General features: G+C 38.9%; 1 protein-coding gene across 1 annotated transcript in view; it reads right to left on the bottom strand.

Moving 5' to 3' along the window:
- LOC149298667 (S phase cyclin A-associated protein in the endoplasmic reticulum-like) overlaps positions 1–26976 on the bottom strand; it is a 118932-nt gene that overhangs the window by 61529 nt on the left and 30427 nt on the right. The window contains exons 8-18 of the mRNA XM_089487033.1: positions 23991–24209; positions 21636–21797; positions 20635–20710; positions 20272–20389; positions 20029–20140; positions 18909–19049; positions 18043–18198; positions 16567–16709; positions 10162–10243; positions 7082–7234; positions 6458–6565 (exon numbers count right to left, since the gene is read on the bottom strand). Of these exons, the coding sequence (XP_089343159.1) occupies positions 6458–6565; positions 7082–7234; positions 10162–10243; positions 16567–16709; positions 18043–18198; positions 18909–19049; positions 20029–20140; positions 20272–20389; positions 20635–20710; positions 21636–21797; positions 23991–24209 (1470 nt within the window). The remainder of the gene's footprint in view (positions 1–6457; positions 6566–7081; positions 7235–10161; positions 10244–16566; positions 16710–18042; positions 18199–18908; positions 19050–20028; positions 20141–20271; positions 20390–20634; positions 20711–21635; positions 21798–23990; positions 24210–26976) is intronic.

The following is a 26976-nucleotide window of genomic DNA, read 5'->3' as shown; positions in this document are numbered from 1 at the left end:
GAGTCTAACCAATGAATTTCTGTGAGGTCAGCATATGTCACTGTTTAAGGTATCTTTTATATAGGTGGTTGGAAAAAGATAACAGGAACACGGTGAGGTATTTTTGACTATGGATGTAACCTTAGTCTGAGGTAAGCAGTAATTATAACAGAAAGGGGGATAAGAGTAGCCAGGTTTCTAAGTAGATATATCTTAACAAAACAACAATAGAATATCTTGGCTACTGCTGAACATCAGTTAGGTCAAAAATGTAATTTGGGAAGCATACATTATTGTGACAAAGTTGTAACAAAAAGCATTAACATGAATAAATGGTAGTTTGAAATCCTAGCTAGGTGCTGTAAATGAAGTAGCATGTACCTACTGCAAATGACATTATAAGGCTACAAGAAACAAACATTTCCATCAGAAAGCCTCAGATAGCAGGGGAATTTATCATATTTGATATTATATAATACCTTGGGTTTCAAATATCGGTTGTACAAGGATATTACTTATAACCACCCCCATTCCCTTTAAGGATAGTGGCAGTTATTTTTTTTTCTTTAGAGGAGTATGTCAGATTTTGAAAAATATGACCATTTATTTCCTTTAACCTTTCTTGCAAAGTATCCTCTCTTTTACAGCATGGTAATGTTCAATTATTTCTAGTATATCCAGGTATGAAACATCCAAATGGTGTAACAAACTCTCCCCATGCCTGTGTTCTTGTACTTTGCTGGTAGTGAAGGACTATAAGAACTTTGAAGAAGCTCTCCTTTTACATACAGCACACACAGGCTATTCCTTTCTAACGTGGTCCAAATGACACAAAAGGAATGACACACTAATTCTTTCAATCTGGAGCTATATAATAAATTCACTTTCCAGATTTAAATATTTAGAGATGAATATTATGGCATCCCCTAAAGGAAAGACACCATACTCAGGATCAGTTTTGTACAGGCCGTGGCTGGCATCGGAAATCAGCCCTGGTACTTCTTCAGCAGTCAAAGATCTTGATATATACACTATTAAGACAAAGACATTGGGATATCTGACCATTACACAAACAGGGTCTTTTATGACATTGTATTCTAAATACAGCTATAACAGCTTCCACTCTTCTGGGAAGGACATCTGTAAAATAAATTTTGGAGTGTTTCTGTGGGAATTGTTGCCCATTCATCCAGTAGAGCATTTGTGAGGTCAGGCAATGATGTTGGATGAGAAGGCCTGGCTCACAATCTCCGTTCCAGTTCATTCCAAAGGTGTTGGAAGGGATTGAGGTCAGGGTTCTGTGTGGGCCAGTCAAGTTCTTCCACACCAAACTCATCCAACCATGTCTTTATGGACCTTGCTTTTTGCACAGTCATGCTGGAATAGAAAAGGGTGCTTCTCAAACTGTTCCCACAAAGTTGCAAGCATAGCATTGTCCAAAATGTCTTGGTATGCTGAAGCATTAAGATTTAAGAAGCCCTATACCATTATCCCTCCTTCACCAAACTTTACAGTTGGCACAATGCAGTCAGGCAGGTAATGTTCTCCTGACATCCGCCAAACCCAGACTCGCCCATTAGACTGCCAAACAGAGAAGCGTGATTTGTCACCCCACAGAACACGTTTCCACTGCTCCAGAGTCCAGTAGTGGCGCGCTTTACATCACTGGCCTCATGTGAGGCTTGCATGCAGCTTCTTGGCCATGGAAACCCATGAAGCTCCTGCCGCACAGCTGCAGATACTAATGCCAGCAGAAGTTTGGAGCTCTTCAGCTATGGAATCAGTAGATCGACTTTTACGCACTCTGTGACGCCGCTGCATGGTCTTCTGCTTCGTTGCTGCTGTTCCTAAATGCTTCCAATAATACCTATGTGCAGATCATACCCAAATCTACCTGTCTTCTCCTGATCTCTCTCCATCTCTCATGTCCCGTATTACCAATTGCTTGTCTGCTATTTCTTCATGGATGTCACAACACTACCTGAAACCTAATCTTTCTAAAACTGAACTCATTATCTTCACTCCCTCCATCTCCACTCCACTACCTGAATTCTCTATCACCATTAACAACACAAATATCTCTCCTACTAACCAGGCCCGATGCCTTGGGGTCATCCTTGACTCAAACCTCTCCTTCATCCCTCACATTCAGTCCCTCGCCAGATCCTGCCGCTTGCACCTAAAAAACATCTCTCGTATCCGCCCATTCCTCACGCAAGAATCCACAAAAACCCTGGTTCATTCCCTTATCATTTCCCGTCTTGACTACTGCAACACTCTTCTGGTTGGCACTCCACTGTCTCGACTCTCTCCTCTACAGTCTATCCTAAATGCCGCTGCTAGGCTCATCTTCCTTGCACGTCGCTCCTCTTCTGCTTCCCCCCTCTGTGAAACCCTCCACTGGCTCCCTATTACCTTTAGAATTAAATTTAAGATCCTGGTACTGACATATAAGGCCATCCATAATACTGCTCCTCCGTACATTTCTGACCTCATTAGCAAATACTCTCCTACTCGATCCCTACGTTCCTCCCATGGGCTAAGGCTCTCCTCCTCACTCATCACCTCTTCCTTTTCCCGTCTACAAGATCTCACTCGAGCTGCCCCATATCTCTGGAATCTACTCCCAAGGAACCTTCAGCATTCACCCTCCCTCCCAACATTCAAGAAACATCTAAAAACCCACTTCTTCAGAGAAGCAGCACCATCTTAGCTGCTAGAACCTCGTCATTGATACAACCCCCACACTACCTCTCACCCTTTCTCTATGCCTTATGTTTGTCACCCCATTTCCCTCTAGATTGTAAGCTTGCGAGCAGGGCTCTCTCCACCAAATGTATCGGTTTGTCTTAGTCTATCAATTCTTGTCTTGTCATATCCCTTGAATTTATGTATTGTATTAAGCGCTGCGTAAACTGTTGACGCTATATAAATAAAGGATAATAATAATAATAATAATACAGTTATTACAGTTGACCGTGAAATAACTAGCAGGGATGGAATTTCAAGAACTGACTTATTGCAAAAGGAATCCTATCAAAGTACCGCGCTTGAGTTCACTAAGCTTTGCAGAGCGACCAATTTTGTTGACAAATGTTTGTAAATGCAGACTGCATGGCTAGGTGCTTCCTTTTATACACCTGTGGCAATGGGTCTGATTGAAACACTACACTTCCACATGAGAAGTATACACTCATACAGTATTTCAGACAGCCGGGAATCATAGGATGTGAAGGTCTTTCCTTATGCCATCCCTGTTTTAGGAAAACACTGAGACATTTTAAACTGTGTCCTAAATAACCAGATGCCTAAAAAAAAGATCTAGACTCCCCAGGTCAGGTGGATGACAGAATACATGTAAATTTAAGGTCATCTTTAAATATGATCTAGTGAAAATTTTTAGTATTCATGTAAATTCAGTCAAAAAATGGGAGATGAGAGACATTTTAGTAACTGCCAAATCCCATTGGTAGCCTATTTAATATCCTGGTAGTATGGAAAAAATACACATGAAAAACTGAAAGAAAATTAAGTGGATTTATGAGCATAAAGCACATTCAAATAATAATCTGCAAACTACTTCTGGTAGACATTTTCATCTCATATACAATGAGGATCTGGACACATTAAAATATCAAATCATAGATAGGATATATGAAATGGAAGGGGGGTGATATAAATCAGCCTTTATTAAGGAAGGCAAGTAGATATATCTATAAATTAGACAGCCTGAAACAGCAACGAGTAAACGAGCAATTAAAATGTGTAGTATGTCTAAGTGTTTTTTGATGCTTCGAACTATAAAATAAGATTAATAAAATAACACGGGGAGGATAAATGTGTTTTACAACTACTAAAAATATATTTTTCAGGTAATGGGGTATATTGTGCTAAAGTAGCAAATGCTAGCTATAGCATTGCCAAAAAGTATCATAGTAAGGGTTTTATATAAAATGAAAGTCTGGTACAACATTTCAAAAGTGATCTATTCATCATAACAATCAATTAATGGTCATTCAGCCAAGAACAATGCAATGGTTAATGTAGGCGTAAGGCCACTTTTTACTTTTTTTCTTTTTATACATAACTAGTGTCAGCCTTTATACTGAATACAGGGAGAGAGCCAGTTTTGACATACATTACAAACATGTATAAGTAAAAGCAGACATTAAAAAAAATCAAGCAGATTTTTAAGGAAAGCTAGAAAATTTACATTACAAGAGAAGTAAAAAGCGTGATATTTCCCATTAATTGAATAAAACAGCTCTTTACATAAGTAGATACTTATTTTTATTAATTCTAAATACCTGGTATGTATAAAGAAACCAATACTCCACAACACATTATTATTTATCAACCCTTACAGCTAAATAAAACAAATGTAATAATAATAAACATGATATCAGTTTAGGTTGTACTAAAAGTTAAACAGGATCCTAATTAAAAGAAAACATGGTTATGAGCAAACAATAGTGCAAAGTCGGAGAAGTGGTCTTATAACCCCCAATGGATGTAACTGTACAATATCTTTAGGATATTGAAAATAGGATGGACGCCAAACACAAAATCTTAAGGGACACAGGAAGGCCAAGAACCAAGTAATACATCTTCTAGCCAATGCTTCTTTTTAACACCAGTTTCACCAGCTAATTACTTAGAACATCAATGTGTTTACTCCATGTTGTTGAGAAGCTGACCTCAAACCGTGCCCTTGCTCATAGCAGATGTTATATATTGCGATACTAAATGATCTACCTGGAGGACATCTTGAGGTCTGCATGTTTCAGCATATTTAAGATTCATTTGGAAAAGACTTCAATTTTCCTATTTTCCAATTATCTTTTATAGCATACACGGCTGTTTAATCTTAAAATCATAAATGAAGTTTAAATCCCTCTTGACATCTTAAATGTTTATGGGGCAGTCGTCAGAATAAAATGACTTGTACGCCAATAAGGTGGCGCCTGCAGGATAACAAGGTGATCTGAATACAGGTGTATCTGAGCTTCAAAGCTATAAAATCATCGCGCACCAACATAAATTCCCCCTGTAATCCACCAAAAATGGCTCATATCAAAATGTTTTTGCAATTTCTAATGCACACATTATATACAATACATACCTTATTATGTTACTGACCATAACAAATATGACTACTTTGTAATGGAATCTCATGTGGCAGTGGGATTTCACATGGGGCAGAGGCTGCTTGTCTTCCATTTATTGCATGCAGACTCCTAACATTGGTATCCAAACACACAAATACGTAGGGTCCAGGAGACCCAGATGAACACGCATCCACACAAGATCCATGCAAGGGCAACAGGGTAGTGTGCTCAGAGTATGACGCAACAGAGTGGGACACAACCAAACAGCACATCAAATACAGAAACATAGAAGTTTGATGGCAGATAAGAGTGGTTCGACCCAATATTTCTCCCATGTGTGTTTACATTTTTTTTATTATATAGTCAACAAAGTATTACGCAGCAGTGCAGAGTGAGACAGCATTAGCATCAGGGCAAAGTAGCCCAGCAGGAGACTCCACAGTAGTGTATCAGAGCTTGAGAAAGCAGAGTAGTGCCCTACAGGATGAGAGAGCAATGTGTTGCTGCATGTGACAGCAGAGCAGTACCCTGCAGTCAGCATTGTGTAAAAACATGAGGCAACAGAACAGTGATTCACAGCAGAAGTCAGCAGAGGGGAGTAAAACTGCGTGACACGACAGTGCTGCACCATATAGTATGCTTGTTGCAACACATCTTCAAGGACAGCAAAGCAGAGATGTTTTAATTAAAATGTTTAAAAAAGACTGGTTTAAGTGCATTTCAGGTATAAGGAGAGCAAAGCAACACAGCATGAGACACAATAGGGGAGCAACATTTCATGAGACAACATAGCAACACGGCAGTAAAAGAAAAGAACAAAGGGCATCATAGTTTGAGAAGGTATAGCATAGATTAAATGGACACTCCGGCCATCACATGCACTTTAATGCATATGATAGCTTAGAGGTCTCTTTACTTTTATGTTGGTTTCCCTCTAGCAAATGTACAGGGATATTCTGCAGAATCCCCTCGTGTACATTTGTCCCCAGGCCCATCCCCTCCCCAAATTATTTTCCATGAAGGAGATGTGTATGGCTGAAATCTCCAGGCATGTGATATACTAATCGGCAGTCAGCTCCAGCACCAGATAACAGAGTACTTTAATACGACTCTTCTTTGGTGAGGCTGTCCGGGACAATAATCTGTCCCTTTATGGGCCAATTCTCCATTTAAATTAAGAGCCCTTCATCTATGTTACTGCGAGCATGTGCTCTTAAAGGGTAAATTACATCAATTTGATTTTATGATGACTAACGTCTTTGCATCCATCATAATTTTACATTGTTGTGATTTTAAAGGTAGCTGGTAATACACATGTATGGAGAAAGGAAACCAGTCCAGGTGTACACTATGACTATATCAGCACTCACCACTTCTTCGTCAGAGAGTTCCCTGCCCTGTATGCTGCTGTTCTCTCTCACGGCCAGTTGGTGCTTTCTGCCTTTAATGTGGCTAAAAAGGTAAACATCAGAGGAAATCTGAAGAGGATAAAAGACGAAAAATACGATAAGATAAAAGCAGAATGTTTGTCCAATGTGATAAAATTCACATCAGAATCCATTAATAGTAAATGTCACCTTCCTCCTTGGGTAATTTGATTTAACTTTGACCAAGAAATAAAAGTGCTAACCAATAAAAGCCCAACTGAGTGTTGAAAGGAACCTCATCTAGCATAGGGTTTACTCATTAGACAACGACTTATAGCATATGAGCCATGTGTAAGGCCTAAATGGCTCTCCTCCTGTGAAAGAAACTTAGTTTTGGATCTTCATAATATATAGTTAAATAGGAAAGAAGTCATGGTTAATTTCACCACAACAACAGTAAGGTGAATAAAAAAATGTTCCCGTCAGTGTAAGCATTTTACAAAAGAGAGTGAGTGTTAAGGTTCAAAGTAAAGGCAGAATCAGATAAGGCACATCAGTGACACACAAAAGAAGACATTGGGGGAGATGATGATCACGTCTGCTCCTTAATATTATAACAATGCCCACCGTCACATTGCATAGAGAGCACTGCTTCTTCCGCTCGTACGGGGTGAGTTTGGGAGCGTAGTCTGTGCTGGCATGCCTGCCACTGCTGAGTTCTGCAGCCTTCTCCTTCCTCTGCTCAATCTGTTCCAAGTGTCTCCTAACACTCTCATCATGCTGGTGGAAAACAATCAGAGTAAGAAACAGCAACATCTCAAAACTAAACATTCCTTGGACAATGAACCAAAAGAAGAGGAGTAACAACAGTGGAATAATATATATTATTGCACAGAAGACAGTGAAAGGAATATTATTTATAGGACACAGAATCCCTAATCTAACCGTGTAAGAGCAACAATTTGGGAAATGCAACAACTCAGAAGTTGTCCACAAATTCTAAGAATGGCATAATGACAGAGAGATGTATAAGCAGATAGCTAATAGACAGACCCATTAACGTTTCCATCTATTAGAGCAGAATAATGAATGAGGAGTGAAGACTGTAAATAAATACTTAATGATAACAACCAAGCATGCTTCCACCATTTCACCAGGTCGTAAACATGATCTTTTTATTGTTTTCTTTAAAAAAAACAAAAAATTTTTTTAAGGCTGCATCTGGATATTAATTTTGTAATTTCTGGCATGCACGAGGGTCATATTGATGCAAGATGTCATGTGTGGGGCTGTGACAGGGCCAGGCTAGCTGGCTCATATGTCATATGAAGTTTAGCCGGTTTACACGTTTTATTGTGTATTCGGCCCAGAGACTGAATGTGGCTGCAGCTCCAGCCTTCAAAGAGACGATCCTATAATCTGGCTGGGGCTCTTAATCAGCCAGCACAGCCCTGTCTGCCCAGACGGCACCCGCACTACAGGGGGGATAACACAGGTGGGGGAACCCATTGTATCCCTTAATCCCCTTACCTGATACATCCCCTGTATACTGACGGGATTTGTGATGGGATGTGGCTGATGGGATTGGGGGTTGGGTTTGGTACACATTGCATTGAGATTGTATATAAATTCTGTGTGTTTGTAATAAAGAGAGTTCTTCTTGGTTTACTATGAATGGTGGTCTGGATGATCCGTGGATAGCTGAGTGCTATCCGTATGAGGGACTGACTGGTGATTCCTCAGCCCTCAAACAGGGGTACCCAGCCTTGGGTACGGTGACCCTGTAACAGGGGCCCACCAATATAGCATGAGCAGCAGCATGGTGTCACACTTGGCCCTTGTTATATCTGTATTATCAATAATACTGCACTCTAGTGCACACAAAGTGGTCCAGCTGCACTTTTTAATATATTTTTCACACTGGCGTGGTCTATGGCGGTCTAATTTTTTATAATACCAGCCATGGGCTTGGGCCTTAATGGCACTTTTTTGTTTTAATGCCTGAACATGGCACCTTTTTGTTTCTGTGCATTTTTTGGGAGGCTTCGTTGGCTTTATTCATTCACAGAATTTGCATTCACTCGAAGTACCACAGAGGAGCCAGGTCCTCGAAGACTCAGCTTTTGGGTGGGGGATGCAAGCTGAACTTCTGGCTCACACATCCTTTACTTTGGGGAGTGTGGCCCCAGAAGAAGAACACTGGGGAACTGGTGTTCCTCTGTGACAGCTGGAACTGTCATCAACTTCACTGACGTGGTTAAAGCCCAACACCTTGGGCTTTTAAATGATAATACTGTTAGATGTGTAGAATCACGATGTTAGGGAGCATTGTGCCCAGTTCATGCGCTCTACATGCACAGCTGCCCGCAGTTCTTACAGTCAGGACACAAGCCTGGCTACGGCAACTGTCTCTGGAAATTTGGGCTATTGGCAGCTAAGGAAGTTTAGGGTACTAAACAAAATGTAACCATAAAGAGGTATCGCAGTAACAAAATTTTGAGGCTAAAAAATTAAGTTTATCATTTATAATAGTGAGGGAACTGAAACATGCATGGGATGGATCTAAATCAAGTCCAAGCGAAGGTCTTTTTTTTTTTTTCTTAACTTCACACAAAGTGTGAGACAGCTTCCAAAACCATTCTGCGCTGGACTTTCAGTTTATCCACCGACTTTTTCTTGGAGTCTCAAGCAGGGTTTGTTTTCCTCGTGAGCTAATTGCACTATTTAACTTACAATTGCCTCAGGCACTGAAATTAAATCATGAACATTACAGGGACTCTTTCTGCAAAAGTCTGCTTATAAAGTACACTGACCGGTCAACAATCATTATGTTATACAACAAACACTTTCTTGAAATGGAAATGTTTAGCCATTGATAAAAGTGCATGTGCCTTTAAACGTGATGCAGTGCCATCCATTGTGTCACAGCAGAGGTTTGCGGGATTAATAGTAATACGTGATCAGTTCTCAGCAGTCAGCGCTAGTGTCTATGCATATGTTTTCACAATAACAGTATGCCCAAGCATTCGAACAAACAAAATGCCTCCCCAGGTAGTGCCCCTTCTCCATAATCACTAACAGAGCCCTCATCTGATGGGATAAATGGGGTTTTGTGGCTCTGAAAAGTGAGTAGCATTGGAGAGGTCATGCGATAATCTGCAATGTAACAATGCTAATTGACTCAAAACCCAGGATGCGGTGAAGCAGTAACACAGGAGTCTGCTGGAGAGCGCTCTACTCACAAACACGCAGATAACATCTAAAGAGGGGGAGACTGGCCTGAGGCAGAGAGATCATTATGGGGAAGGCCCCAGAAACATAGGCTTCAGAGGTGGTTTTCTCCACTAAAGTAAATGACATGTCCTGTCCTTCCTGAGCAAACTAGGTGGGCTAGATGCCGCTTATCTGTTCTCAATATCTGTCTTTGGATTCTATGAAATTAGGTGAGGGAATGCTTTGAATCAGTTGTCCCTACAGAATATATACAAAAAAGGCCCCAGGACTTAATTTGTGACTAAATAGAAAACATAGGTACACATCTTAACTCCTTCAAAGCCAGGGAAAAAAAACTGTGGATAGAAAGCGAGCGCTTTGCTTTACTGTAGGCTCTGCTGTAGTTACATGATTATTTTTTGATTTATATAGGGTCATCATATTCAACAGTGATCAATGTTCACATAAGCCCTTCTACCTCCTTTATGTTTTACCTTGAGTTGAATCTTCTTCTGGAGCTCCTCCATAGCCTCCTGCTGTGCTGCGGTTAAAGCTGCCAACCTTTCTTCTCTGTCCCTTTAATCGATTAATGGCATCAATTAGTTATCTTGTTTAAATGTTTATATAAGCGCACACTATAGAGTACATTTCATTTAGTTAGGCTTAGAGTATTATTAAGTACACAGGTTCTGCCCCAGATGCCGCACAACAACTGCCACCAACTTCTGAGGTGTAAAAGTTCCAATGTTTTAAAATAAAGAGATTGTCTGCAATTTATGACAGACACAGTGATCGAAAACTGATACAAATTCAAAAAATATAAAGGCTGTGAGCTAACATTTGTGTAAATATATAGATAGATCAAAAGAAATAGTAAGCTTTTTTGGGTGATTTCTTATCTCCATTCTTCAGGGAATTTGTGTTTATTTTTGACTTTTATTGTGAATTAAATGGATACAATAATCCACGCAGCACTATACAAACTTCCAAACATTTGTGAAAACAGATTGATTCAAACATTCAGCCAATGAGTATATATGCTGTCAGATTTGGGGTAATATAGTGGATATTAGGGTGTTGTTTTTTGATCAACAAAGTTGCCACCAGCCCCCTAAGTGAAAAAGTGGGGGCACACCAAATGGGAATTAATTCCTACAAAGGTGACAGGAAAGAAGAGAAAATAACTGCTAAAGTAAAATTTTATCAGAAAAAAGTTAAAATTAATAAAAAACCCAACAACCTATGGGTGTACTTTTGTTGCTATATTGTTAGTTATCCCCGAAACGGGGGAATTTAGTATGCCGAGAAACAAACTTAATTTGCTCTATCTATCTTATTTGTTAATGTCATTGTTGGCCATAAAACAATCACAAACCAGGCAAAATAAATAAAGTCATGCATTCATAAAGAATTATGGTGCGCTGGAAAAATCTAGTCAGGATGAATATAATAAAACTACACAAATATGTTGAAACTGAAGACAGTAGTCTGTTCTGTGCATGGATAGGAAAGGGGCAAGATCTTGTGGGCATTCCACATACAACATATGATACTTGGGCAATAGATCATTCCAGCCATCACAGAGCAACATTTAAACAATTATTTCTTAAGTCGGGGAATTATCTACATGTTATTTGGGAAATGATTTACGGACTTGGAAATCCGTGACCTAATTTAATATTTACGGCTGTAGGACGTCCAGTTTTCCATTTGAGCTGCATACGGTCTAAACCTCTCTCTAATGGCATATAAAATCTTGCGAATCCGGATAATACCAAACTGCTTCTCAGCCTTTCAGTCGGATACTTAACTACAACTGTCCCTTTCATAAGAGGTTTAATCGTCACCAGATGTAAAAAATTGACTTTCGTATAAGTGCAGACAGACATTTTTAAAATATAGAAAGAACATTTTAGTGGAGAAGTTATGCGTTGATCTTTCCACTTCCAATGTTTAATCATCTCTGCCAAGTTGTTTATCTGGATTTTGGGCAATGACACTCACCAAAGTACGATGCGTATTAGTCATATTAGTCAGGAAATCACCCCTTATATTTAAGATTTTTTTTTTGTTTATTTTTTTTTTTGTGTATAGCACTTTTTAGTTGGTTAGTACCGAGCTGTAATAACACTCTATGGAGTAAAATCAGGAGAAAACACTTTTAGGGAAAGTCTGGAAAGCAGTGACATTTTCTGGAGCTGCCAAATGCAAATCACGGATAAGACCAAGGAGACGCCAAAATGCATATCTGGGCTTGTGGGCACTATCAAGGAAATTTGTCTTTTGTGACAAAGCGTTTTCCTTTGTAATTGTTCAAGTCAGCTAAAAATGTGATGAGATGCTCCTGAGTAGGGTCTTAACGAAGGCTTACTCCATAATGGTATTACAAATGATTGAAGGTAATACCGTGCTAAAGTATACCCAGAACACATTGTTTTTAAATGTGTATGTAGTAGTTCAGGAGTTAGAGAAGAGCTTGGCGGTATACGTGTAAATGACTTTACTGACCTCATTCCCCTCTGTAATGCTACCAGAGCCAACAACTCCTAGCAAAGGAGGGCAGTTAATTAAATTGGAAGAATATACATGCAAATTCTGCAAACAATTTTGGATTTCAATCATGCTGTTCATTGCAATCACTTGTTTACAAAAGAGAAATAATTAACACTGTTCCTACCCTTTTCCAAAAGGACCTAAAGCGATATCTGCTAAACCAAAAATGCATTGCAATACATCTTTATGTTTGAACCTCTTCGATTAAAGTTTTGAAGTTCTGGTCTTATGATCCTATAAAAAGATATCGAACTACAACCTTTTGCAACATATTTAGTAAATGTGACAAGTGCAACAGGAATTGTTACAATTACACATTTAGAAATCCATAAATGTATGGATAGTTACTAATAGTAACATAGAAACATAGAAAGTGACGGCAGAAAAGAGCCAGTAGGCCCATCCAGTCCGCCCAACTTTCCTTTAGTACTTGCCCTTATCCTATATCTAGCTTGGCCTTATGCCTATCCCATGCTTGCTTAAATGCCTTTACTGTATTAAGATCTACCGCTTTAGCTGGAAGGCAATTCCATGCATCCACTACCCTTTCCATAAAGTAATATTTTCTGATGTTACCATTAAACCTTTGTCCCTCTAGTTTATGGTTGTGTCCTCTTGTTGTGGTAGTATTTCTCCTTTTAAATAAACTCTCTTCCTTTACCTTGTTGATTCCCTTTAAGTATTTAAATGTTTCTGTCATATCCCCCCTGTCCAGTCTTTTTTCCAGGCTATATAGGTTAAGATCCTTTAACCTGTCCTGGTAAGGTTTATCTTGTAATCCATAAACCATTTTAGTAGCCCTTCTCTGCAACATTTCTATATCCTTCTGGAGATACGGTCTCCAGTACTGTACACAATACTCCAAGTGAGGTCTCACCAGTGATCTGTACAACGGCATGAGCACTTCCCTCCTTCTACTGCTAATACCTCTCGCTATACAACCAAGCATTCTGCTAGCATTACCTGCTGCTCTACTGCATTGCCTGCCTACCTTTAAATCCTCAGAAATAATTACCCCTAAATCCCTTTCCTCACACATTGAGGTTAGGACAGTACCAAATATTCTATTGGTATCCCACTGGTAACAAGACCTTGCTCTGAATATACGCCATTCACTACAACCCTCTGTTGTCTGTCACTCAGCCACTCCTTAATCCATTCAACAACATTGGGATCTAAACCCAGAGATTGCAGTTTTTTTATATTACAGTAATCTGTAATCAAACAACACAGGCCAATGGAACTCTAATATATTAAACTGGTTTATACAATTGTGTTTAATAAATTATAAAACACAGAGACTGTGAATGTACAACTATTGTGCTAGTAACATGTTTCTGATTTACACTTATCAATGCAAAACAAGCAAACATAATTCCACAAAGTGTATTCATTTTTTTAATGATGTATATGGCTGAAATCTACTTTTTTGCAGACTGTTTTCTTGCTGACATCTCTGAAGCTGCCTGGATTGTAAGTGCCAACACAGTAATGATGAATGCTGTTGCAGTATCGTGATGGAGTGGTCTGGTAGACCCCTGTCTACTGAAGACACAATTCAGATATTCGAGATGTTAATGAAATATGCACTTCACTAGAAAAGCAGCAGAGCTACATTCTGGCCCTTAAGATCGTAGTCTGGGGTAACCTGGCAAGTGCATAATTCCCAAGTCTATCTGTTTAAACTGGATAGTCCTCATTGGGATCAAAATCCCTTTGTTTTCAAAATAGCCAAATATTTAGGCAAAAATATTTGAATGCCTAGTATCACACTTTGTGTTACTTTATAATGAGGGTGCTCCTAAAATACAATAAAGTCCCTTGAGGGGCTCCATTTTTAATACCGGAGTCCTGCTTTTCCTAATTCTTCATTTTACATTTTTTTTACAGTACAAGAGAAAAGAAAATTAATAATAATAATAATGAAGGATCCACAATCAAAGCCCATTAGTGAAAAATCAATAGTGATTGTTTTATTAAAAAAAAGTGATCCTACACCAAAGCTGGCATAGCAACCAACAGAACTTGCTGTAGACTGGCAATGACACATCTTCCAAAATTTTGCACCAAAATCTTTTTATACAGAACCACCATTGTTTCACAAAGGTATGAGGATGCAAACGTATGTGTACAATGTACCTTATGAGGTATGAAACCTTTCAGAAATGAAGGCAAGAAGGAACTACTAGTACATTTGTTAGCAAACAAAGATAAATAAAGTGGAGAAAAGAATTAAGAAAAGGAAAGGGGGAGGAAAGGGTAGACAGTCACCCGTGAGTCAACTCCGTAACTTTCAGCAGTGGGAGACTTTTAACGCAGAGCCCACCATGCAATGTTTCTCCTGACAGAGGTAAAATTAATAGAACTATGTGGTAGGGATGCTACAGTTGTTCCAAGTACTTTCCGTACCTGTCGAATAAAACTGACAAGGATACGGAAGGTGTGCCAAAAAGATCGTTTTGACAGCCTACGGTAATCACAATCAATTTAAAAAAGGGTATTTTTTCAAAATCACAGCAGAGAACTGATTGTTCTGCTTTAGCTTAAGGTTACGAAGGGAAGGAGTCCAAAGTATATCAACTTTTTCTGCCAGTAACTTACAAACAAGCTCCTGCAGACCATGCAAGGCTACTGGCTGAAACACACAGTGATAGTCCTAAGGATATCAATACTGGAACAGTTTCATTCTAGATTAATAGAAAATGGTCTGTATTTTAGGTGACAGAACAAACAAAAGCCATCAACAGCACTCTGATCAGCAAAGGATGGGGGGGAGCACTAAAATATCTTGATACCCAACCACTCAGGGTAATGACACACGGAGACACTGCATTTGAGGTCTGACAGCTGCTCCCGGAAACGTCGGTAAAAGAGTCATTAATATCGCTGAATAATAACAATGATCTAAATGGCACAGTGAAAAGGTCTTAGGGCAGGCCTGTAGATCAGCTTTATAAGCAAATGTCAGGGCTTTGAACAACCCGGTTACCCAGCAGGTTTAAAAGCTGCCAACAAGGTGTGCCATACATAAGATGACAGGAAGAAAGACGCTGGAGTAAGCGAACAGCAAACAAATGTAATCACTTTTTACTGAAATCGGATCTCCCGTCACAAAAGGGTCGTGTCCGGCATGTATGCAACTGCGATAAAGCTAAACCATTTTTAACTAATTGCACTATGCCACAAAACACAAGATATTATATTTTTGGAGGATGACAAATACTTCACATTGACTCCATTGCTAGAAAAACATATCCACATCTAATAAAGTCAACATGCTTTCTCGGTGAAGTGCTATAAATGCACGTCTTTATTAAACTAAGGGTGCCATAACATCTTGCGAGTGACTCCAATATTGGGGGGACTTTCCATGTATAATTGTTCCCGCACTATATGTGGACTGAGAAAATTTCACCCGATCTGCTGCTTGACATCTTGTCTTTTAAGTGCATTACAGATGATTCACATTTTCTTTTAATTTGATTAATATACTACACAATGATGGTTTTGGTATTTATTTACGTATTTCAGTGATTCTGCACCACTCTGACTGTATGTTTGGAGCTTTGAAGTGCAGTGGAGAGACTTTATTTACTGATTTATTGCTGATCTATTGGTGTACACACATCCTACACCTCTTTTGGTAGTTTTTTCCACCGAAGTGAGTGAAATTTAAGGAAAAAAAATGGTTTCATTTGCAAAAGTAAGATCAGTGAGTTTTGTTTCCTCTAAGGTGTGACATCACTAAAATCGTTAAAAAGACGACTTGTTGAATAGATGCACAGTGATACTATTCGTAATTGTTTATTCCAACGCCATTGGAAGCCCCAAAACATGTGTTTCTGCAGCTCTTTATCTTTTTATAAGGTTTACTATTAATCAATAGGGACACTATATATGCTGCTTTGCGCATGGTATCTCTATATTGTTATTTCAGATATGCTTATCGGCAGTCCAGCAACACATTATGGATATTCTGCAGCATCCAGCAGCGACTAATTTAGAGAATTGTTTTAGAGGAAACACTACCAAGGAGGGACACAGCCTATAATTCTGTGTCTTAAATACATAGCAATTATTACAAGTTATGGATATTAGATTAATAGGGACAGAACGTTGATCCAGGGATTTATTCTGATTGCCATATTTGGAGTCGGGAAGGAATTTTCCCCCTGGTAATTGTGGGGCAATTGGCATCTGCTTCATAAGGGTTTTTTGCCTTCCTCTGGATCAACACAGTAGGGACACAATATGTATATAGGTTGAACTTAATGGACTTTGGTCTTTTTTCAACCTTATGAACTATGTTACTATGTATTAAAAAGACCTTCAGACAAACAGCTTACCTGGCTCTCTCTCTGGCTGCATCCTCCCTCGCACGCTCCTTTTCAAGCCTCTGCATCTCTATACGGGCCTCTTGCTCCTTCCTCTTCATTAATAGTTCCTCAACACGGGCCTGGCGCTCAGCTTCCAAAACTCGCTTGCGTTCCTAGTCACGGTATATAGTTGATTTTAGCCATATTTACAAGGACACTTACTTACACTTTTACTAATCCACATGTTATCTTGTGAGGAGGGCTGGAAGCAAACCAGGCTGCTATAGTCCAAATACACATATTGTAGAAAACAAGCTGTAATACTAGGGTTAAGCACATGAGAAGAAGGGGTTTATATTAAATCAACAGTCTGTGTCAAGAGGAGTTCCCATAAATTACTGTATCTGTTTAGGAAGGTATTCTATGAAACAACATGAAATTTTAGAAGGGCTTTGAGCATTTGGAATCAACTGGATCGCTCATTTTTAAAAAGCGTCTGAATGTTCCTATCAAGTGAAACTCTCTTCCAAGATAATTATACATATGCAACAGGAAGCACGGATAAGATATAAATCATGACAAAACTTTTGGATTTGCAGTCTCTAAATCCAGAGGTGTAACTGTGGGTTTTCTTATTTTGGATCAGGTCCAATGCTGCCAGGTCACGCTTTGCGTAGTAAACAAAGGCTCCTACAATTGTGAGTGGAGCTTCTACTAACAAACTCAACGCAATCACATGGTGTATCACACTTTTAGATTATTAGTAGCGGAGTGGGAGTGGGAGTGGGAGTGGAGAGAAGAGAGATACCAATTGTATATAATGCACATTCTGCACGTAGTAGTCATGTAAATATAATTGCATTATGGAGTCATGTTAAAGGCACAGTAAGAGCTTATACACACAAATCTCATTTTAGTGCACTTCTTTTTCCACAATTCAGGATTACAACTGTACCCAAACTGGTTCAATAACCATTTTCATACATTTAAAGGGACACTCCAGTCATCCTATGCACTTTAAGGCACATAACAGCTGTGGGGACCCTTCAAATGTTTGCGTTGTCTTCAAATAAGCTCATATGCATTTGCCCCTTTCCTCTATCTCCAGCTAAACGTCTTGCCGAACACATCTCCGTGGACATGTTATATCCACCTTCAGTCAGCTCAAGTACTGACCCATGGAATGCCGCAGGCAGACATCTTGTACATATATATATATATATATATATGGAAGGTGAAACTATTCATTCCAATTGGAGCACTTTACTGTCACTGACTGTCTTTTTTTCAAGCAACCAATTAGTGGCAAGAATAGTAGGATCATTAAGGAAGGGGCAACGGCAGCAGCAGAGCTCACAAAGTACTTTCATATCCATTCTTCCATAGTGGGGTTGTCAGGGACCATAAACTATTAAGGGAACTATGCATGCTCTAGTAAATTACTTTTCACATCACCAAGAGAGCCTACTACAAAACTAAGAGTGGTTTATTAAGTCAGGGGAGTACCTGTACAGCTTCGTCACGAGCCTGCTTCTCCTCCTGCCTTCGCTGCCGTTCTTCTTGAAGCTCGTTAAGTCTTTGCTCATATTCCTTTAATTTGGCTAAGACATCATGTCGCTTGTTTTGGGCTTCCAATGTATTGATAAAAGCAATCTCATTTACCTGAATGAAAAACAAAAAGGGCAAATCCACCACAGTACATATATGTTTCATATTATGAGAACTTAATTCCTACAAATACATTTGTTTTCCTGGCAGGTTGCATTCACTTGCATCGTATAAAAGAAGCGTAGTCTTGAGACACTATACACATAGCTTTGCATTAATATCTTCCCACATCACTCTAATCTCTGCATTTGTTATTCACACGTGTAGTCTCCTACACAACATTCTGAGTCTCACGTATCTAAACCTATCTGCACGTAGAAAAATATTTTTAAAGTTCCAAAGCTGAGTAAGCTTTGTATGCGAGGTGATTCCTTTGAATCCTCTAGTTAGCCAACGATGCTTTTCTTGCATTCTATTAAATAAATTATAACAAATTGAATGTTTTAGTGTTTGATGCTGCCTATACTCTCACTGTTTGCAAAGAGTTATTTAGCATGTTACCCAGAAGGACATTCTTCCAAGTAAGGCAAGCTCTGCCTGAGTACATCACGCACTTCACGCAAGATATGTAATGCCTATTCCATTGGTATTTATCTTAATTATCTCAAAAGCCAGGCATTACATGTAGCGCACAATGGCATCTCTGTCATCGTGATTACAATGGGTGTACTGTATTGCCCAGATTTGGAAGACTAACAATCTTGCAGAGTTCTGCGTAGACATACCTTAAGATACCAGCTCTGCCGCTATTCTGATCATCTTACCTTTGCTTCCTCTTCCTGCGCCTTCTTCACAATTGCTTGTAATTGTACCTCCCGCTTAAATTCAGCATGGAGCAACTTTTCGTCCATCATTTTACGCCTCTGCTCCAGTAATTCCTCTTTCCACTTCCGCACTTCTTTCTCCTGTAACGCAAAAACATAATAACTCTGTACAAGGTAAACTTGTAATGTTTTATCTAAAGGGACAATACAAACTTTCTACTATCCATGTTTACATCATTATTATTATCAGTTCTTTCAGCATACTGTAAGTATTGTTGAATATTTCACACTTACAGTAAAAAGATTTAAACAAATTACACTTTCCTACCTTTAACACTTTTACTGCTAGAGAGAGAGAAGAAACTCAGTATGGCCAAGAACCAAAAAGAGAGAAAGGAGAGTTGAAAATTGAGAAGACTGGGTGTATCATAAGAGGGGAAGGCTGGATAAAAGGTAGAGACAAGTTTATAGACTTTTGAGATTAAACTAAGCAACTGATGATGGAAGAAGCAGAAGTAAAACAGCCAGAGAAACATAAATATTCCTGTTTTAGAACTAGAGATTAATTAGCCAACCAGTGGCATGACTCAAGCGGAACCACGACCAAGCCAGACTTCAGGCCTCACACAAGACGAACCCAGACTTGTTTTCGAGGTACAGAAAGTCTTGTATGATGATCCCAATATGGGAGCAAAGAAGGCATTTTAGCCAGCTCGGATTACATGAGCTGCACTAAGTCAGGCATTGGGCTTGAGTCTGGACTAAGGCTGTATGGGTCACCCAGCTATGGCTAATGACCCTCACTCCACGACAATACACCACTAACTTATACATCTTATTATTTTTTACCTTAAATGAATATTTAGCCAACAGAGTCTGCCGCACTGCAAACTAAAACATACACATAAAGACAGGTTCAAACTGATAGGAACAGTATGCCCCTGGATGTTAGACCAGTGGATATTACCAAAACACATGGGACTACGATGGGGTAAAGTTATTTGGAAAGAAAGGTGAAAAAAAGGCAAAGGAAAGAAAATGATTTTTATTATGGCAATAATGCTCTGACATATACATTAAGAATCACAGGAGCCGTACGGTTAACCTTGGTTAAATTTACCCTTTCCAGCAGTTTTTGAACCTTAGATGCTTTTTCTTCCCGTAGCTTCTCCCGCAGCTGTTGTGCTTTAAGTTGCTTCTCCTCATGCTTCTTTTTCGATTCAGCAATTGTTCTAGAAGAATGAAGACGTATAGTCAGTCTCTACGACTTTAAAACACGGAACAGCCCAATTATGGACCTAGATGGAAACACTTAATATTAACTGGTACAGGAATATTTTGTTACGCCCTCTAGTTATCGCACCTTTTTCTTGATGGTGAAGAAAGCTTTTCATGCATGTGGATTCCGTGTCCAGGAGGCCTTGAAGGTTCTTCCTCCACAATGTCTCCCCAGGATGTGTTCTGCCTCCACGATTCTCGAGCTAGAACAAGAACCAAATAAAGGACAAAGCAAAATACTTTGTAATTGATTGTAAGAGGTGACACACAGTTGTTATAGCTCTGTGACACGGGACACAAGTATTTTGCAGAGTTTCTCTCTATGCAACAAGAACCTGTAACATATGTCACTGTAAAGGCAAACAAAGCATTTTAGTTTAGGGATATATTTAAGAGATCCCACAGTCATGAAGAGGTGAATATTCCTCTGTATATATTTGCATATTACCTTCATAATCTGCTAAAACTTCATTCCAATCCAAGGAATTGCCATTGAATGACATGCTTCCACTTCCCATGCTAGCCTGAAAACAGTAAGACACAAATCAGAGATGCTAACTCTTTAATGCATTTTATGTCTGTAAACTCTATAGCCTAGCCATTATATTTTAAACCAAAAAGCAAACAAAAAGTGCATTATTAATGCCATCTTTAGTTGGGTATATTTCACTACACAACTACTACAACATAGACCTGAGGGAGTTGCATGTCATATAAAGCTAATTCATTACTCAATCCTCTGACATATTTATGAAAAACACTGAACGCTACTCCTTCAGAACAAAACATTGGGCATCCCCTTAAAAAGTGGACACACATAAACCCAAATGGAAAACAATTATTTATGATAACTCAGATTACGCATATACCGCTTAACATATTATGTTAACAAAGCAGGCTCTATACACAGTATTCTGTTTTGATCTGTTCGTGTTTAAATTAAAGACAATGTTCCATATCTTCTGCTGAATAAACACAACAAATGTTATCATTAGTAACATAATCTCATCACTGTTAAAATCTAAACAGTTCTTTAATGAGGCCAATTTTTGGCCCACCTGTAAGATTAAATCAGAGGAAAGAAAATGTCAGACGAGCACATAAAAATATCTGTGTTTTGCAATCATGTTAAAAATGATTGAGGGAAAACAAAATTATATTATTATGGTCGAGATAAAGGACACATGTGACTTTTTTTTTACATAAAATATTCAAACCAGCAAGAAGTGCAGATGCTTAGTGTAGGTGGAAGTTAAAGGACTAAACTGTGACCAAGAAATACAACAAAATGGTGCTTGAATGGGAGTCTTTCAAAAGAAATTGCTAGTGTGTCATCACCTTGTTATAATGTGAATGACAAGGATTCATAAGTCAGTATTCAGACTAAGAACTCAAGCAAAATGAAGAGATTTATTTTTTAAGTGTTAGACTGTATTGAGTGAAACTTACAGAAAAATCACTTTCATTGTCAATCTCAATTTCATTCTCCTCGGCCTCGATTTCTCTTGTTAGCTGTTCTTCCTCCGCGATAGCACTCGCTATGGCCTCTTCATTGGCCTTTTCTAGACGATCAGCCAGCTCTTCTTTCTTTGCAAGAACTTCTGCCATAGACTGTGAGAAAAATCAGAGACACAAAGCGTTCCGGAAAACAGGGACATGAACCGTAAAACACAAAATTCCACTGCTAATACAAACCTACTTACACTGTCCATAAAGTTTAATTCTTGCTTTACACAAGCACAGCTTTTAATGGATTCCTCTGATGTGTGCTTCTTTACTAACTATACTCACTTTAGTTAATTCTAGTTAAGTTGTTTCTTACTTCATGGCAAACAATATAAATGCACAGGAAACTGAATTGGTTTTGTGATGTTTTATAGTTAGAATACCTCGATCTCTCTGAGCAGGTCAAAGAATTTGATTTATGGACTTAATTGGTATATTAAAAATTAAAATCAAAGGCAGCAAGAGACACACACTAACACAAAATTATGTCTTCTCTTCAGGAAAAGAATGCCATAAATAATATATATATACACTCGGCTCCATTGTCGGGCCGGCCCTGACCCTGAAGGGCATTTGCCAGCGAGAGGAATTTCAGCCCCCAAAATATTGCTGAATTTTCAGATCACATTAAATAACCTTTTTCCCCAGATTATGTGTCAATTTGAAATATTTTCCCAGGATTGATCAATTAAAATATAATGCAAGCTGTGAGTTAAAACAATGACATAATGATGGCAAGCATGCCTGCATGTCTCAACTCAAAAAGTAAGAGAGGCCAGGCTTGTTAAGTTTTTGGAACATTTACGAACCAAACTACTACTACAAATCTTCTAAAAAAAATACACAGGTGATGCTGGTAAATCATACAGGATGGAAAATGGTGAAGAAAGTACATTAATATGTTTTTGAACAACACTTTTTTTTTTGTTATTACTTTCTTAAGTAATTTAGGACACATTTTCTTCACCACATCCTTGCACATAATGGACTGTATGTTTACAAGGAAGATACTTTTTCTTACTTAGCAGTATGTCTTACATGTGTACATTACTGTTAATTTTATGGTTGATTTTGTATTCTCCTTGACTGTAACAGTCATGTAACTGTAATCTAACTAGAAAATAGCAATGGAAACAAAATAGAACAAAAATTTTTTTGCGCGAAAACAAGATTTCAAGTTCAGCCTCTTAACTCACTTAAAGGCAAAATGAACATGTAGCATGATTCACTCATTTATCTAGCATACTCATGGTTAATCATATTTCATTAAATATTATTTACAATGGATAAAGTCAGAGTTGTAGGTAGCTCCATTTGCGTGCGCCTGAGGCAAGAATGGAAAATTGTGCCCCCCAGCTATTTTTTTTACACTGCCCGTACACATTGCCTTTACACACACCTGCTCATTAACTTTCATATGCACATACACTGCCCTTACACACACATATACACATACACTGCCCTTACACATGACTGCCCATATACACTGCCTTTACACATACCTGTCCATAAAACACATACACTGCCCTTCCACGCTGCCTTTACACATACCTGCCCATAAACACTCATGTACACATACACTGCCCTTACGCACACATATGCACATATACACACCAGCTTACAAACAAACAAATACCTACACTGCTCCTACACACACACACATATATATATACACACATACACTGCCCTTACTCCCCTCTTTTTCCATCCTCCATCAAATTTTGGAAGCGCAAGGTCTCTCACTCCAGGCCTCTGCTTTACTGCTCCCTTATCACTATGCGCCGGCTATTGATGCAGAGCCCGGGGATGACGTGATATTCCGGCGCTTGGCATCTATTGCCGGTGCATAGTGGTTAGGGTGCACGGAAGCCGAGGTCTGAAATGACAGACTCACGCTCCCTAATGTTGGGCCGGTTAGACAGAGATTGTGATTTCCCCAACCAGTTCTGTGCGCCCCCCTCGCAGCTGTGCCCGAGGCGAGTGTTTCTCTTGCCTCACCCTTCCTACAGCCCTGGATAAAGTGGTGATATGTGGCAATGTTATCATGGCCTGAGCTAGAGATTTATATAAGGAGGAAACGGCACATAAAAGTAGCAACGTAAAAGTTGTTTATGTACAAGTCACATCACACCATTAAAACAAATATCCTTTTTCTCATGCTATCCCATTCTAAGCCCTGCTTTACATCTATGCCAAAACACACAATTGTATGTGCCTCAGAATCTCCATTCACCCAGCTATGGTTCATCAGCACCCCTAAGTTTCTGCAAAAATAAAATACTTTCTGAAAGTTCTTACCAATTTTCCAGAACTCACGTTTGATAGGTCCATATCGCTGCCTCGCTTCCCTTCCCCCGATGACACAATATCCGTAGCATGCATCACCTCTGTCTTCCGCAGTTTAGAAAGGGGGTCAAGGAAAACAACGGGTATATCAAGACATGGTAAGGAAGGAGCTGGTTGGGGGGAAAATGTTCCGGTGGTCTTTATTTCTTCTAAAGCCTTGTGTACAGTGAACTACAAAAAATGGAAATGGTGTATTCCGTCATTTGTTATATCCTGAAAAAAAATGTATAACCCTGCCATACCTTACATTTTTTATTGTTTTAGGCGACGTAACAAAATACTAACCATACCAAGCAAAGAGTGCAAGTTGTAGGACACCTAAATGTAATCAACTCTTAAGGAAAATGCCAATGGCTTGTTAGCTACAAGGCAATGTGTATGCGTCACGTCAGTAGGAAGCATCTGATTAGAGTGCCGCACAGGGTGCGTGACATCCGTGAACTGGCACAAACGAACAATATACATTCTTGCCACGGGCTAGTGGCACAAGTAGGGACAGTGAGATGGTAGCAACAAAACAGAAAAGAACAACCACATAGGCATAGGAGACTGGCCACCAGGGGTGATGTGACGCACACTTGGATTTGGAAGAAATAGACTTACAGCAAGGGACTAAAGAGTTTGAGGGACAGAGGAAGAAAGAAACATACACAAGTGATAGCAAAGACAGAAAGCACACAAGGGGACAAAATAAAGATACATTAAAAGATGCCCCTGAAAAGGACAAAGGGAAGGGGTGCGTAAGAAAATGATAAGGATAGTCTGTCAAGTGTTTTTTTCTCTTCGTTGGTGTCGCTTGTGTTTTTCCAGTGAAATGGAAACATGCTTACTGATATGTTATCCATTGCACCTGACTTTATATGTTTTACATGACATAGTCTCAACTCATGGAAAATATTACACAGCCAGGTAAATTCAGATAGTGGATTATAAATTAAGGGTGAGACTACCTGGTAAAAGAAATACTTGTGTGGTAAGTAGGATTTTCTGCCACGTTATTGTATGGAGTTTATTAATGTTCAGATTAAGTCACCATCTGACAAATAAGCCCCAAAGCAAAGCGATGGAGATGACTAGCTTATCTCATGAAAGATAAATAAGAACCTTTGGTTAGGACCCAACTAAAACGTTGGTGGCGTAATTCATAACAATTTGCTCTAGAACAGTATCATCGGTCTCATGAACAAAAGCTAGTGTGAAAAGAGGATGGAGAGTACAGGTTAAAAACAGCACACATCAGCGTGACGACCTTACCACAGCAACAGCTACTAACATGACTCTATCAGGCAAAAAACACACAAATGTATGTAGACACTTCACGTAGAACAATTCCATTACTCTCAATACTCCAGTTGATGAAAACATTTGTAAGAATATACTGAATATGTTGTTGTTCACACATAGGACATGGATCAATCTATTGATATTTTATATGAGCTAACCTCACTAAGGGGGTAAGAATCCAAGGTGCAGTTACATTCATTTTTTTTTTCTAGATGGAATGTCAGAAAATTCTATAAAAACACATGTGGGGGTACATGCTATGTGTTATGGATGACAGCATACACATATCACAATTAACTCTTCATTTCATGTCCAATATACAGAACAAATACTATGCAACTCCAAAAGTTAAGTTCTTTCCAATAGGCATCTGCAACACTACATACCACAGACACTGCATGGTATTGGGAAGCTGTACCAGAATGATTCTGCATTTGGTGCCATGGAAGGTCACCCCACACCATGGTGATCTACATCAAGAACCCCTTCACTGTTTTATCAACAACTTTCTGCTGGAATGGATGCATTGCATAAGTTGCTAGTTAGTTTTACTGTAAGCTAAAATCTCCTTGTCTCGGAAAAGAACGGTGAAATCGATAAGTAGAAGTGTTTTAGCCTTAATAAAGTAGTTATGAGCTGCAGGAGAACCTCAAAACGTTATTGTAAGGAACAACAACATTAGCTTAACACAGTCGGTTTCTAAGTCTAATTAGATGTTGATGAGTGATCCACATCAAGGAGATGTGAATACGGGGATTGTAAAAATCTGAATTATGTACGGTATATGAGGCAGGGATGTTCTTATTGTCGGAAAAGAAGATTCACAGTAAACTGCTCTTATATTCTCTGCCACGTGGGTCCAACCTCTTTCTTTCTTCCTCCCCGGCTCTGCATAGGCTTTTGCTTTCTATATGAGTAGCATTAAATAAGAAAACCGCAAAGATTTTGGATTTCCTTTTTCTTTTACCTCTGCAAACAATAAACAGTTCAGAGAGCGCAGTGTCTTGATGCCAAAACATATTTCTGCATTAAACATTTAACCTGCTCGCAGCAAATATCTTGGTTTGGGGAGTTTTCCGGAGTAAGCCTTGGAATGACATGAAGGCTTCTCAATCCTATTACTCATCAGGACCCTGCCAAATACTCTGCCCTGTAATCCCTAGGATGTTCTTTGCTTCTGTACCTCTCCTGGCAATGACTTGCTTGGAAAACGTGTTTTGTACAATGATATAAATTAGCAGAAATATTTTATTTACTGTCACAGCGGGTCAAAAAATCTTGCCGGTACAGAATCCTGCTCGCTGTATTGTAACTGCTGATCTTGTTGCCAATTCAGATCCCTATTTTAAATACAATGTGTGTTTCTCTGTGTAAGAAGGATATCTATTGCAAATCGGTGCAGAATATAATGGCTCTATATCAATTCATAATAATAATTTGCACAGTCAGCGTGGGATGTAAGATAAATCAGAAAACATAAATATATATTTTGAAATAGGCGAAAAGGAAGAAATATAGGCAGTATGAAGGGTATCTTATCTAGGTTGAGTGATAGCGCCCCAGACATATAGCTTTTATGCCAGTATTCTGGTTTTCCACAAGTCTTATGAAGTTTAAGTAAGTATACCATAAGTATACTTAGGTAACCGGCGCA

Source organism: Sceloporus occidentalis, unplaced genomic scaffold, assembly GCF_023333645.1.
Source record: "Sceloporus occidentalis isolate IW3139 unplaced genomic scaffold, rSceOcc1.0.p SCAF_31, whole genome shotgun sequence".
Classification (NCBI taxonomy): Eukaryota; Metazoa; Chordata; class Lepidosauria; order Squamata; family Phrynosomatidae; genus Sceloporus; species Sceloporus occidentalis.
The sequence above is the reverse complement of the archived record's forward strand: the minus strand, read 5'-3'. Positions and strand labels throughout refer to the sequence as shown.